This window comes from Pseudoliparis swirei, chromosome 19, assembly GCF_029220125.1.
Source record: "Pseudoliparis swirei isolate HS2019 ecotype Mariana Trench chromosome 19, NWPU_hadal_v1, whole genome shotgun sequence".
Classification (NCBI taxonomy): domain Eukaryota; kingdom Metazoa; phylum Chordata; class Actinopteri; order Perciformes; family Liparidae; genus Pseudoliparis; species Pseudoliparis swirei.
In genome coordinates this window covers 4368676-4383646 of record NC_079406.1, presented here as the reverse complement: position 1 = coordinate 4383646, position 14971 = coordinate 4368676, and the positions used below count along the sequence as shown (strand labels likewise).

At 41.4% G+C, this 14971-nt stretch overlaps 2 protein-coding genes across 2 annotated transcripts; one reads left to right on the top strand and one right to left on the bottom strand.

Annotated features, from left to right (window-relative positions):
* Nucleotides 1-344: 344 nt before the first annotated feature.
* Nucleotides 345-1177, bottom strand: her5 (hairy-related 5). The gene is made up of 3 exons (XM_056440075.1): nucleotides 1127-1177; nucleotides 923-1018; nucleotides 345-830 (listed from the first exon to the last, which is right to left on the bottom strand). The coding sequence occupies exons 1-3, from the start codon at nucleotides 1175-1177 to the stop codon at nucleotides 345-347; spliced, it is 633 nt and encodes a 210-aa protein (XP_056296050.1).
* A 2339-nt stretch (nucleotides 1178-3516) lies between these two features.
* On the top strand, nucleotides 3517-5186 carry LOC130210010 (transcription factor HES-7-like). Its single transcript, XM_056439990.1, has 4 exons — nucleotides 3517-3676; nucleotides 3935-4030; nucleotides 4144-4237; nucleotides 4382-5186. Exons 1-4 carry the CDS (start codon nucleotides 3623-3625, stop codon nucleotides 5014-5016), a joined length of 879 nt encoding a protein of 292 aa, XP_056295965.1. The 5' UTR covers nucleotides 3517-3622; the 3' UTR covers nucleotides 5017-5186.
* The last annotated feature ends 9785 nt before the right edge of the window (nucleotides 5187-14971 follow it).

Genomic DNA, 14971 nt, shown 5'->3' with positions numbered 1-14971 from the left:
AAGTGGATACATGTAGATTTTTTTACGTGGAAAATATCATCACTGTACAAAAGAAGTATGGCTGGATAACAGAATACATATTTACACAGTCTGTGGGCATCTACAGGACATGTCTAAATATAGGGCGACTATGGGTCAGTGGTTAGCAGGTCCGGCTCTCAATCAGGGGGTTGGAGGTTCAATCCCCGCCCCAGTCGATGTGTCCCTAAGCAAGACACTTAACCCTGAGTTGCTCCCTGTAGCTGCGTCTACAGTGTATGTAACAGGATTGTAAGTCGCTTTGGATAAAAGCGTCAGCTAAATGACATGTAATGTAATGTAATAGTGCGTGCCAGAGGGGCCCGTCACTGAGGCCAGGGCCTCCACACGGGGTCGGTGACGTGCGTGCAGGCTGCGGTGGAGGAGAGCAGCTCCCTGGTGTCCCCGTGGAGGCCATCCCTCTGGGTGAGGTGCGGGTGGTGCGAGATCCCGCTCTGGCAGTGGTGGTGCTGGTGGTTGTGGGCCTCGTGGTGCTGAGGAGACACCGCGCCCTGTGCCGTGTGTCCGGGAGATGTTGGCGGGTACGTCTGGGGCTCGGGAAGCGCGAGCGAAGCCGGAGCGGGATGCTCCTCGGTGCCATCCAGCTCTTTGCTCTTGTTGGCTATGAAGTGGCTGACCCGCAGCAGACACGACCTCATGCCGTCATGGAAGCTGTGCTGGCGGGCGACATCCGGCCTCTGCCCCCCGGACGTGGACCGGGGACTCTTCTCGTCCTCTTCCTTCCCTGTCTCCAGGAACTTGACCACACTCTCCAGGATCTCTGCCTTCTCCACTTTTGGATTTTTCAGTTTCTAAAAAGAAGAGAGTTACGAACTAAACATATACTTAAAAACAACAATATTAAACTGAAACAAAAAGGCATCGCGTGCAGACAGACGTATACCTCGTTGTGGGTGTTGTCCAGCATCAGAAGACGAAGTGTCTCCAGACTTTGGTTGATCCGCTCCCGTCTGCGTTTCTCCATCATGGGTTTTGGGACCTTGGGATTGAGAAAAGTAAAAAAACACACACAATTAAAACCTTGAAGAACATTGGAGGCGACTTTCCAAAGCTCAGGAGTCAGACTGCATCTTCGAATTCATCTCACCCTCTTCGTGCTCCGCAGTCCGTACATCTCTTTGGGAGTCAAAGCTTTCATGCTCAGAGTTGATCAGTCCATCCTTATCGTGGATCCGAAGACGCAGCGCAGCGCGGGTCCGTGTTGTTGTGTCGATATCCCAGCAGATAGCCACGCCCCCTGCGGGACACGCCCCTCACCTTTACTGTGGCTGCACGCGGCATTGACACCGAATGGAAGTTTAATTTGATTTCGATCTAATCCTCTATATCCCTTTTCACTTCTTCACTAAACTGGAAGTGAAGATGATACATAAAGGGAGCGTGCCGTGTGGTATGACGTCATAGGGTCTCAAATCAACACATCTTTCTGAATTAAAAGGTATACGGTTTATTCATTCTGCCAAAATAATCTCCCATGAACTCGGTATGGGCTCTCTTAGTTGCTCGATTCATTTAATTGATGGTACTTAACTTCAAGAAGGTTCATGCACATTTAAAATAGGCATCTAAACTAAAACATTGTCTTAATCACTACTGTTTGGATTGTGGGCGAAAAATAAACTGCAATTTCGTTACTTTAAATGTTGACAAAATGAAATAGATCGGTGCAACTGGTGGTTATTGGTTCTAAAGCATCCTGACGTGCCTCTACAGAGGAGCCGGCCTGGTGTTGTGTGTTTAGGCTGATCCGACTTCTCCTTTGACTCCTTGGATGCTTTCAGACTGAAGTTTGAGCTCAATGCTTTTGGTTTTTTTTTGTTGGGGGGGGTGGGTAGCTTTCTCCGCACTGCATTTATGGGCCGCCTGATCCCAGTATAATAGGCTTGAGTATGGAGATAACACTGGGATGATCGGATCACGGGGATCACGTATAGATTAAGTGGCTTTTCAGAGGCTAAAGACACTTCCGCTTCAAATCAAAGAGAGAGAGAGAGAGAGAGAGAGAGAGAGAGAGAGAGAGAGAGAGAGAGATTAGTGGCGGCTCGGAGATCACGGCTGGTAACCATGGACAAGGGAAACTCAAGGAAACTCACTTTATAACAGATTTTGTTATATATGTCATTTTAAAATATATATATTTTTACATATGATCACAATTAATTAATATACAGCTGGGTGCCTCCCCCAACCCCCACACAATAGTATGGTGATGTATTATAATAGGAAGAGGAAACGCATATTTCATTTCCGGTTATAAGTGTGTATAGGATGTAATCCGCAGTGGCCCCGCCCCATAAATAAACCTCATCACGTGCTCGCCTGAGCCTGTGATGGAAACTAATGAGTGCATGCATGGGAAACGCAGAGGAACGGACCGGTGACTTCCAATATATCGTGACCCGTCGGGTGTGTCGGCCGCGCGCGGACAAAAAAAGAGTGGACGGTCACACCGGGGGGTAGGAGGAGGAGGGGGGAGGGGGGGCTGCGTGGGAACACGTGACGCAGACAACTGCTGCGAGTATAATAAAAAGAGGGGGGTCTCCTGGTGTGAAGTCCAAACATGGAGTGTCGGGCTGACCCGAGGCCGCGCACACTTAACACCCAGCTGTGATCGTCGTCCTCCTCCTCGCGCACACGTGAGGTGACGCGCTCCTTTTGGCCCACGAGCGTCTGCCTCGATCTATAAAGTCGCTTTATCAGTTCAATATGTTTTTACTTTTCATTTCATGAAAACATTGCTCGCTGCACGCCGGGAGAGTCTCATCCGCGCGCGTGAGATTCGTGTAAACTGGACTTCTTAATTCTTTTGGACCAAACTTTGCATGTCATTTGGTCTTTTTTCAAAGTGTGGATGTCTCACACGTCATAAAAAGTCCTCATAGCTGCCCACTTTCTCACTTCATTTCTGTTCCCACGATAAAAAAAAGAAGTTTCCCAGAGTCTCACTTCTGGGAGGCGTTAAAGTATTCACATGCATTTGGCCTGCATAATGAAATCAATAAACGCAGCATGAGAAGAGGGCCGCCCGGATACGTCGGTACCGACATATATGCTTTAACCTGCCACCAGTGATCTGATAAACTATTAAACTAGGTCTGGATATCCCATATAGAGCCTTTAATGTGTCATGAAAGTTATTTTAGAGATACCTCACTACCTGAAACTTGTTTTTTATGTTTTTTAAACACAAATGATAAAGATAAAAACATTATTTCGGTTGCTTCTATATTAGTATTTGGTTATATTGTTGCCTTTAATATGTCATGTAAGGTATTTTAGAGATACCTCACTACCTGAAATTTTTAAAAAAGTTTATTAATCACAAATTATAAAGATAAAAACACTTTTTCGGTTGCCTCTATATTATTATTTGGTTATATTTTTGTCCCGTAAGTAATTTTTTAGATACATCTCACTGATCACTGTTTGATTTCATGGCCCATCATGAAGTTATAGGACCGACCAGTTTCGATTCGGTGTCGTCACTCCCACTTGTCAGCCAATCAGAAGCAGCGAGAGCTCCACTTATAATCGCCCTCAGCCGACCGGAGGCCGATTTCACAGTTTGGACCGAACAGACAACATGACCAGGAAACTACAGAGCACGAGCCTGGAGGATGGCAGGAGTAGAAAGAGGGTAAGAACTTATTTAATATGTGATGCTAATTATTCATTACAAAGGTATTAATGTTAATGATTAATAATCCTTCATAGCTATTCTAAGTTTTAATTAATGGCTTATAACTGCTCTATGAAGGATTATTATATATAATATATGCTATTTTCAGTTTGTCAGGCATGAAAACCAACACGGTTCTTTGCCCACAACCTGGCAACCCGAGTTGTAATAATATCTGACAACAAAGTTCACCACACTGCGGTTCGTCTTCTCCAGGTTCTCAAACCGGTGGTGGAGAAGAAGAGAAGAGACCGGATCAACCAAAGTCTGGCGGAGCTGAGAGCGCTGCTGTTGAACCACACGTCGGATCCAGTGAGTCACGATGAACACAACCCCCACTCGGCCTCTCGTTTACGCATTTAAGGGGATTCATAACCTTACAATGATGAAATACATCCCCCCTTTTTCACGCCTATTCCCCACAGCGGCTTCAGAATCCTAAAATAGAGAAAGCAGAGATTCTTGACTTGGCTGTGGAATATGTCCAGAAGTGGACACATGGGAGGAAACTCCGAAAGGGTTAGTGAAACAAAGCCTTTAACTTCTTTTTAAAACAGTTTTCATGCATCTCTTCCCCCCCCCCCCCTGCAGCCTATGTTGTTTTAACCCCCCCCCACCCCCTCGTTTTACCCCTCGCCCCGGTGTGTCTTTGCTCTGCTGCAGACTCCAGCGACAGTCACGTGAAGACTCGTGCTCCCGCGCTGAGCCTCCACCCCCCCCGGCCCCCCGAGTCCATCGCTCTCTTCGCCGTGGAGAGCGCGGGGTTCCAGCAGTGCGTGGCCCAGCTGAGCAGCTACATGCACACCATCTCCCCGGCGCAGAGAAGCGGCCTCATCGAGGGCCTGAGGCATCACACCGAGAGCCAGAGGGTCACGGACACCAGGGTGGCCGAAGGTGGAGCACCCGCGGATGTCATTTGCACATCTGAGAGGAAAGAGGAGTCTCCCAAGTTCCCGTCTCACTCCTCCCCCTTTCAGCCCCTCTCTTGCTCCACACCATTCCACGACTACCTGTCCCCTCCTCCCTCTCCCTGGCTCTCGCCTTCTTTCTCCACTTATGCTGCCACCTCTCCTCCTTTCCCGTCGTTTGCCTCTCACTTCCCGTTCCCCCCCAGCAGCCTGTCACCTCTGTCCTCCAACACCTCCTTCCTCAGCTTCTCGCCCTGCGCGGCCTCTCTCTCGGGCCCTCCGGCCCTCCACTGCCACCCCCTCCTCACACTGAGGTCCCCTCCACACCATTCGGCGAGGGAGGGGTCGACACCAAACTCCTCTTGGACCATGTGGAGACCGTGGTTTTGATGTGGAGTGGGCCAGAGACTGAGGGACTGAGAACAGAAGAGCCACCGGGGTGATCTATGGATGTGGAGAGGATGAACAACTCTCCGTGCTGGAAGTGTATAGTGTACATATTATTCAAATTTCCATATATTTTGTATTTTTATTCTTAATAAAATTTGTGCTGAAGCTTATGAGTCTTTTGTTGTACATTTATAGTCCTCATGGTTTTCATCAAACACACAAGGGCTTGCAGATTTGGGCATGACATCTATGTGATGAAGGCAGTTATTTATTTATCTTTATTTAACATTTATTTAACCAGGTGGAACCCAGTGAGAGGGAGACCTGCACACGACAGGCAGCAGCATAAAAAACACAGAGTTACAAACAAAAAACACGGAACAAGACGAGTTCAAAGAAACTACAAGATAAGAGACAGGGACATAAACGAGTTAATTTAAGAAACATTCACGTTTTTGTATTATTGTTTCAGATAATATATGTTTTGGTATCTTTAAAGCCGTAACAGGAGTTGCAGTTTTACGCTTGTTAAAAAGTGATTGCAGCTCCTGAAAGATATCTCAAAATGACTTGATTTTGTTCATCAGAGATATTTTACAGAATAAAGAATTAAAATGTCATATTATGCCAGATAAAAGTCCTACAAATTACAGTATATAGTATGAGATGAAAAAACATGATATAGTATGTCATAAAATAAAAAAATTACATAGTATAATATGCCACATAGTATAGTAAGTCCTAAAAAAAATCATAGTTTGACATAAAAAACATATTATTATGCTATAAGAATGTCACAACAATATAGTACAAGATGCCATACAAATACATAAAACAGTCATTGTCTATTATGTTATTAAAAGTCATTTTATTGTGTGCAATACAAAAGTAACTAGAATGGGCACTCGGTAGAGCGCATACCTTCGCATATCACAAGATTGGGCATTGAATTATGAACATGTTGGCATTAGTTACATGCTAATTGGATAAAAATTGACCGCGCTATGGTAAAAAGAAGATTTTGACCTTTTCATGACCTTGACCTTTGACCCGATCGATCCCAAAATCTAATCAAATGGTCCCCGGATAATAACCAATCATCCCACCAAATTTCATGCGATTCGGTTTAATACTTTTTTACTTATGCGAATAACACGCATACAAATAAATAAATACATAAATAAATATAAGGCGATCAAAACATAACCTTCCGCATTTTCAATGCGAAGGTAATAAAAACACGTCACATATCTGAATCAAATCTTCCCGCCTCATATCTTTTTCTGCATTCATAAATAAGTCTAATTTCTCTTTCTCCAACCAGGACCCTCCAGATGGAGCCACAGAGGACCGGAAGTGAGAGGCATGATGCACCCAGTCCTGACCCCCTGGCTCGGGGTCAGCTGAATGCTTTCTGTTGCCTGACCACACGAGGGCGCTGTTGAGAGGCGCGAGTCCTTCGGTTCATTGCAAAGTGAGCCATTTGTAGACCTTGGGCTAGAGTGCAAACTTTATTGGGCATTTTCAATATTAAAAACAGCTGCTGTCACCAAGCTCCTTATACCTGTGTGGGATGTGCAGAAAGCGACGTCATCCCATTGGCCCGAAGCCCAACAAGGACCAACGAGGAGCAGGAGGAGAGGATTTTTCTCCAGTACAGAGAGAGGCAGGAGGACAAGAGGATGGGGAGGAGGATGAGGAGGAGGAGGAATGAGGAAGGAGGAAGGCAAGGGAGGGGGGAGAACGAGGGAGTGCTTATAGGGTCAACCTGAAACAAGCTTTCCAGGAGGAGGGAGCTGGGATACGACCCATGCCGTGGTACCTGCACAGGTGAGGCCGTGAGGGGGTTTGGTGTCATGAGGCAACGTTTTTTAAATATCCGTCTGAGATTTATAGCAAAATGCCAAAATAGTGTCAAATATAGTTATGAAACAGTATACCATAGTAATGTCTTAACAAAGTTATAGTACGGTGTTGCATGACAAATAGTAATGTATAGCATGCCAGACAAATATCATAGTTAGTATACCATAAAGTCATAATGGATGTCATAAAATATGTATAGTATAATCAGCATGTCATATTTTGGTATCATAACTATATCTCAGTGCAGTATGCATAACAACTTACATACAAATATCAGTATACAGTATATGGCATGCTCTAAGAATTATGTAAAAGATATTCTAATATAGTATGCCATAAAGGAGTCCTAAAGTATGCTTTGAAAATGTCACGAGAATGTTAAAGTATAGCACGCCATGAAAGTTGAAATATTTAAGATGCCATAAAAAATCATCAAGAACACCACCAGTAGTGTAGTTTATTTTACAATTATTAATTATACATATAATTTATAAACGTGTTATGGTATAGAAAGTCTCAGTTTATAGCATCAATTAACGGCATAGATCCTATCTGCCTGATGGATCATCGAGGTCTGGGTCGTGGAATTCCTGCTCCTGACTACGCCACTGTCCTGTTGAGACTCCGCCCACTGTTGAGACTCCGCCCACTCCTCCTCCCCACCGCCATCTGCCTGATGGATCGTGGAGGTCTCCATCGTGGAATATGCCTACTATGAACTATTCATACACTCTGTCATATTCATTGAATGTATTTAAACTCTAAATCTGTCCTTCTGTACACATTACATCTCTTCTTCTGTCCATCCTGGAGAGGGATCCTCCTCTGTTGCTCTCCTGCAGGTTTCTTCCCTTTTTCCCCCCCTGAAGGGTTATTTGGGAGTTTTTCCTGGTCCGATGTGAGGTTTTGGGGCAGGGATGTCTATGTGTACAGATTGTAAAGCACTCCGAGACAAATTTGTAATTTGTGAAATTGGGCTATACAAATAAACTGAATTGAATTGAATTGAATTAAAGAAATAATAATAAAATTAAAAAAATTCACAGTAAGTATTCAATGAAAAAGTATGACGCCATTAAAAGGTCATAAAAAGCAATACCCTGACACATTGCTGTTGTAGAAGGAAACAAGTAAATGTATTATTATTATTTATTTATTATCCTTAACTGCACTGTAACCAATCAGTCTGTGTGTAACTTGTAGTAAAACGTGCATTGTGAGTGCCACATGTGCCGCTTCTGACCACCAGAGGGCAGCATTGACAAAGAACGAGACGTGCAGCTCCGGTTCTCATTTGGTGGTGAAAACAGAGGAAGGATGTCATGGAGCCAAAGATAAGCCCAACATGTCACATCCTCATTCTTCTTTCTTCTGTCCGTCAATGCTCAATCCAATCTTTCATCTCGTGATCGACTCTTTAAGACATTTCCAGCAGGGAGGCACCGACAGGCCGGCTTGAGTTAACAGAATTCATCACAGGATGGAACATGTCTTTGGATAATAGTTATCTCCCCCCAGCCCTGTACTTCAATGTGCAATGAATAATCTCCCTCTCTCTCTCTCTGCCATTAGTTATGACGTGGCCATTGTTCTTTGTCAGAGAAATGAGAGGGCGAGCACATCACGGGGAGCTTGATCCACCTCACTGTCTCTGTGTGTGTTTTGATCGTTCTGCTGCACAGACACACGAGAGCAGAGGAGGTGGGCACATAATGAATAGGTTCGGAGATCACCCCTCGGAGCGACCTGACAATGCATGAAAACATCTTGGCGTTTTCTCTCTCCCTCAGGGACACGCTGATTAGAGCTGATCCTGTTACCCTCTTTAATCACTGTTGTTGTGTGCCATGAATGCACCACATGCATTCCTGATTTGGAGAAAGCGGGAGACGTTGTGCTGTGGAGATGTCACGGGTTTGTCAAGAGGAGAATCTCTTTGTGAAAGTGCAATTTTTCAAAAACAACAATAACCTGTGCACCTATAAGCATGCACACAAACAGAAAGAGTGCACGTGACAGGTGTTCCTCTCTCACCTCGTTACTGAAGAGGCCGAGATGGAGAAGAGCAGGCGACATGTTTGTGGCTGCAGGAGTTTATAGTTTCAAAGCCGTTTTAAGAAATATTATATATACTTTTATTTGCCGGGTTGATGAATTATAAAATTGAATCATCATGTTTTTATGAAACATAAAGTTCAGTATACAGGCTCCCAGCTGAGGAGACGTTGGTAGTCTATTTATAAAGCATTTGTAGTTCTATGTATTTTACTTGTGATTTTGTATGTATTTTATTCTATTTAAATGCTTTCTGGTTCTTGAGTCTGAAATACAAGTTTTATATATTGATTGATTTAAACTAAATACTTCTGCTAAATCGACATGTTCCTGTGAGACAGATCAAGTCAAATCGAACTGACATTTTTCGGTCTCCTTTCCTCATTCCACAGGTCTTAACCACCAGTTTAAGTATTTAATAGCAGAGGGTTTATCTTACACAGAGGGCAGAACTCACTCCCCTCGCCAACATTTACACACAAGTACATTTGAGACTAATTGTGACACACACCGCCTTGGGATGGATTACAAGAAAAGATTTAAGAAAGATTCTTCACATTCACTGTGACACCTTTTATTCGTGAAGCTAAAGGATTTAGACTAAAAACACGAATAACACAATGCACACTGCCGTAACTTGTATTGTTATTATCCTTATTTAAAAGGGACCGTGTACAGTTAAAACATAAATGTCACCATCTGATGCTCCGTACCAGATTGTAGCTACACAGCTAATTTACATTTGTGGTCCCTTGACAGACCATAGTAAACATAAAACAATAACAAACATAAAACAATAACAAACGTAAAACAAGAACAAACATAAACAATAAAAAACATAAAACAACAAAAAACATAAAACAGTAACAAACATAAACAATAAAAAACATAAAACAACAAAAAACATAAAACAGTAACAAACATAAACAATAAAAAACATAAAACAACAAAAAACATAAAACAGTAACAAACATAAACAATAAAAAACATAAAACAACAAAAAACATAAAACAGTAACAAACATAAACAATGACAAACATGAAACAATAACAAACATAAACAATAACAAACATAAACCAATAACAAACATAAACAATAACAAACATAAAACAATAACAAACATGAAACGATAACAGTCCAGGATAAGACACACTGTATATGTGGTGTAAGAACACAAAATACACACAATGTGAAGCTACAGTACAGCACATTAAAAGTAAGTATTAAAAACCATTAAAAGAAAGTATTAAAAACCATTAAAAGTAGGTAATACGAGCCATAATAACTTTGCTCAATGAGTTCAGCTCATCTGTCCAGCCTTCAAGTGTTGTTTTTACATTATCTTTGTGCTGCAGCTCTTCATCACGATGTGTCGAATGTGAAGACCCAGATTATAAACTGTTCAATCTTTTACCGTTGAGTCACTTTGTTTTACTTGATTTTGGACACAGTGCTTACAGGTTTATGGACGGCTCCGGACTCATTCGGCATCCCTAAAGGAGAACTCCTCACTCATATCACATGTCAATACTCAAGAATGTAGATCTGTCACTACCCACAACTACATAGAATTTGTCCTCCCTTTCATTTCTCTCTCTCTTTCCCTCTCTTTGAAGTAATAGTGAAAGGATCCCAGACTGTAGCAAATTACCTGGAGGACTGAAACATTTTTGACATAAGTCCTGAAAGACGGGGCGAGCCACTTTTCCTGGCGGCCCCTTTGCCGTTTTTTAATCTGGGGCTGAGGGAGACAGCGGCGCTGACAGCATGATGGGACAGCTGGACGGGCTTCCAAGCCAGCAGCACCGGGGCACACAAGAGAAGCCAGGAGGAGGGCCGCTGCAGACGTCTCCCCACGGAGCCGCCGACTCAGGACAGCCGGCGGCAGCAGGATGGAGGACGGCCTCCTCCTGGAGCTCCACTGTCTCCCGTCACGGAGGAGAGGACTGTACATTCCAATATATAAACCCCACAAAACATTGATTTTTAGTCTTAACTTGGGCACAAGGTCCCAGAGTTTCATGACAATTAATTTCAGGGAGAGAATTAATTGTAGTGGCCATTTGTCCAAATAAATCAAATAAAACTATAAATAAAATTGCCACTGACGCACCATGTTTTTTTTTGGAGTTGACACAACCAAAAGAAAGTAATGTCCATTTCCATTTTTATTTACTAAACGAAAAAAACATGAAAATAAATGCTGACACTGCCTTCCGTGTGCTGGTAAAACTCCATAGGTCACCCTGGTGCATGCGGGTCCTGAAGCTACCCACACCTACATGTAACTCCAGTGTTACCCAATCATTGAACCAATCCTAAAACTAAATATATTTAAACAACAATCACAATGAACAAAACTAAACTAAAACTATCATAAGAAAAAATCTCTTCCAACATATCAATGAATATAATGAATAATCAATATTACTTTAAAATAAAACTACATGCACATGTCAAAATAAATAGCTCCAACATATATGTTGTATAGCACTATAGTTCATTTCTTTGGCACCACGGCTTCTCATGTCCATCCTCAAATGTCCCAAAATATGTTGGTCATCACATGTCTTCCATGCGTGGTCCCCAGAGGGATGAATCCCACTCACCTGAGGATCCACTGACTTTACTTTAGGGTCAATTTGACCCCTTTCAATGTTTAACCCTCCTGTTACCTTTATATTTACTAACATATTTTACCCTTGGGGTCAATTTGACCCCAGCAATTAAAACCTCCAGAAAATTATTAGAATTAATATTGTTTTCCAAGTTTAAGTGTGAGGCACTTTATGTTTGTTTGTTGACTACCTAAATAGCCCTTTAAATATCTAAAAAAGTTGATATTTCTTATTTGTTTGGCACAGTGAAAAACAGCCTGGGGTCAAATTGACCCCAAAGAACACCGACATTAAACATTGAATTTTGTCAAATTGACCCTAAGGTAACAGGAGGGTTAATCACGTTCCATCACGAGGTAAAACATGTCCAACACCTGCAGAACGAGTGACATTCCCATCCGCTTCAGCTGTATTTAGCTTTTGGTGCTAATTATTTTACATGCTAACATGCTATTAAGGCAAAAGCAAAGCAAGTTCATGTGTATAGCACCATTTTAACAACAAGGCAATTCAAAGTGCTTCACATAAAACCATTAAAAGCATCAACATTAAAACAAGTTTTAAAAATGATGAAAGGGGACTTTTTAAACGTTGCACGCTGCCTCGGTGGCGTGGAAGTGGTGTGAACAAACAGTGTACATGTATATTCTTTTTCAGTTAAAAAGGTAAATATTTTGTAAAGTCCATTTGAGACTCCGCCCACTCCTCCTCTCTACCGCCATCTGCCTGATGGATCGTGGAGGTCTCCATCGTGGAATATGCCGACTATGAACTATTCATACACTCTGTCATATTCATTGAATGTATTTAAACTCTAAATCTGTCCTTCTGTACACATGACATCTATTGCATCTGTCCATCCTGGAGAGGGATCCTCCTCTGTTGCTCTCCTGAAGGTTTCTTCCTTTTTTTCCCCCTGAAGGGTTATTTGGGAGTTTTTCCTGGTCCGATGTGAGGTTTTGGGGCAGGGATGTCTATGTGTACAGATTGTAAAGCACTCCGAGACACATTTTTAATTTGTGAAATTGGGCTATACAAATAAACTGAATTGAATTGAATTTAGTCTATAGCTTTACTAAAACTGTATAATTATTTAAGCTTATATGAATAAACCTAAAAATAAATGATCTAAGAAATCTAAATGTTAAAAAATGAACATTTCAAATGCAAAAGAGGTAAAGAAGGGCCAAGTTTATTTATTTATTCTTGCTACTCTTGCCATTGCAGGAATTTAAGCAATACCTACGCCTGATGTGCAGAAGGGAGCCCGTGATTGGACGACAGCAGCACATGATCTGCTACCTCTTGATGTATCAGGTGACCTAATAATGTGATGATAAGAGTCGTAGCCAAGAGGAGGACAAACCAACTCAGCCCACCACGGGGTGTCCCGGCTAATATGGGAGTTGGCAAATTTACTTGTTTCCAAAATATTTGTGTGCCCTGAAATGCACTAATTACATAACACATACTTTCTTGTTTGTTTCGCTTAAAATATAAATTAACCAAAGTGTTCAGGAAATAACTGCACGCAGCTAATATCCCTGCACATAAGCCCCATTAAGCCGCAGTATGTACACTCAGAAGCTCACTAATTAAGAGCTAATGTTTTAATTATTGAGCTTTAGAGTAGCTGGTGGACCGGCTGATGGTTATTTACTGTAAATGTGAGAGTGGTATTGATCTTCCCAGCAAGAGAGTGAATGAGTGCATTTCCCAAAATATCAAATTTTTGCTTTACAGTTTTAAAAAAGAGTTTCAGAAAGACATTTGACTTCAAACAAAGAAAAGAAAACAGGAAATGAGAGGTCATTAAATTCAGCTCTTTTGGAGGACAAAGACATCGGAAACATCCCCAAACTCTCTCCGGGAGATTGATTGTCTCGGCAAACACGCTGAACGAGACAGGAAGTAACTGGAGCCCGACAGGAGGGAATGGAATCAGACGTCGCTCGCTCGCTTTTCAGGGGGACAATTATACTTGACATAAGGCGCTTTTCACTCGTGCATCAGTGCTCTCCACTTTCACGGGCCGCGACCGCGTTGCTGCTTTGCTCTTTTCTTCATCTCCATGTTTACAAAGTCATTCAGCTGGAGGTGATGAACAATGGCCGCCTTTTCGGAGGTTGTGTAACCTTTCTTCTTCCCGGGTGGATCCCTCTGCAAATCAAGTATGCGAGAGTGTGTTGTCATTCGCCTTGAGAGATATCTTTAAGAATCAAAGGGAAAGTAATTGTGAGCGTGATTCCAACACTGTTTGCTGTCCTGGCTCCTGATTGGTGGAACGAGCTCCCCACTGATGCAGGAGAGCAGGACGTCTCTACACCTTCACCGGAAACTAAAAACACGTCAGACTAAACCTTAAAAACAGGACAGCACTTCAGGGACACTTATAGTATTACTTATAGTATTACTTATGGTATAACTTATGGTATTACTTATAGTATTACTTATGGTATTACTTATAGTATTACTTATGGTATTACTCATGGTATTCCTTTTAGTATTACTTATGGTATTACTTATAGTATTACTTATAGTATTACTTATTGTATTACTTATGGTATTACTTATAGTATTACTTATGGTATTACTTATGGTATTACTTATGGTATTACTTATGGTATTATAATATTACTTATGGTATTATGGTATTACTTATGGTATTACTTATGGTATTATTATGGTATTACTTATGGTATTACTTATGGTATTACTATGGTATTACTTATGGTAATACTTATAGTATTACTTATAGGTATTACTTATGGTGTACTTATGGTATTACTTATGGTATTACTTATAGTGTACTTATGGTCACTATGGTATTATGGTGTAATATTACTTATGGTATTACTTATGGTGTTACTTATGGTGTTACTATAGTATCACTTATGGCATGTATGCTTATGGTATTACTATGTATACTTATTTGTTATAATTATTACTTATGGTATTACTATGGTAATTATGTATTACTTATGGTATTACTTATGGTGTGCTTATGTACTTATATTATCACTTATGGTGTTGCTTATGGTATTATATGTATTATGTATTACTATGGTGTTCCTATGTAATACTTATGGTGTTACTATGGTATTACTTAGTTATTGTTACTTATGGTGTTACTTATAGTATTACTTATGGTGTATGGCTTATAATATTATAATTATAACTTATGGTTATAGTTACTTATGGTATTACTTATGGTATTACTTATGGTATTACTGTGCATACTTATGGTATTACTTATAGTATTACTTATGATTTACTCATGGTTCCTTTAGTATTACTTATGGTATTACTCATGGTGTTCCTTTAGTATTACTTATGGTTACTCATGGTATTCCTTTTGTTACTTATGGTATTACTATGGTATCTTTAGTATTATATGGTGTTGCTTGTTATAGTTA

Excerpts from the sequence above, each read along its gene's own strand:
- her5 (XM_056440075.1), bottom strand. The coding sequence starts at position 1,177 with ATGAAAGCTTTGACTCCCAAAGAGATGTACGGACTGCGGAGCACGAAG. Across the intron at positions 1,019-1,126 it reads GACTGCGGAGCACGAAGAGG|GTCCCAAAACCCATGATGGA; the intron begins GTGAGATGAATT and ends CTCAATCCCAAG. Across the intron at positions 831-922 it reads TGGACAACACCCACAACGAG|AAACTGAAAAATCCAAAAGT; the intron begins GTATACGTCTGT and ends TCTTCTTTTTAG.
- LOC130210010 (XM_056439990.1), top strand. The coding sequence starts at position 3,623 with ATGACCAGGAAACTACAGAGCACGAGCCTGGAGGATGGCAGGAGTAGA. Across the intron at positions 3,677-3,934 it reads ATGGCAGGAGTAGAAAGAGG|GTTCTCAAACCGGTGGTGGA; the intron begins GTAAGAACTTAT and ends CGTCTTCTCCAG. Across the intron at positions 4,238-4,381 it reads TGGGAGGAAACTCCGAAAGG|ACTCCAGCGACAGTCACGTG; the intron begins GTTAGTGAAACA and ends GCTCTGCTGCAG.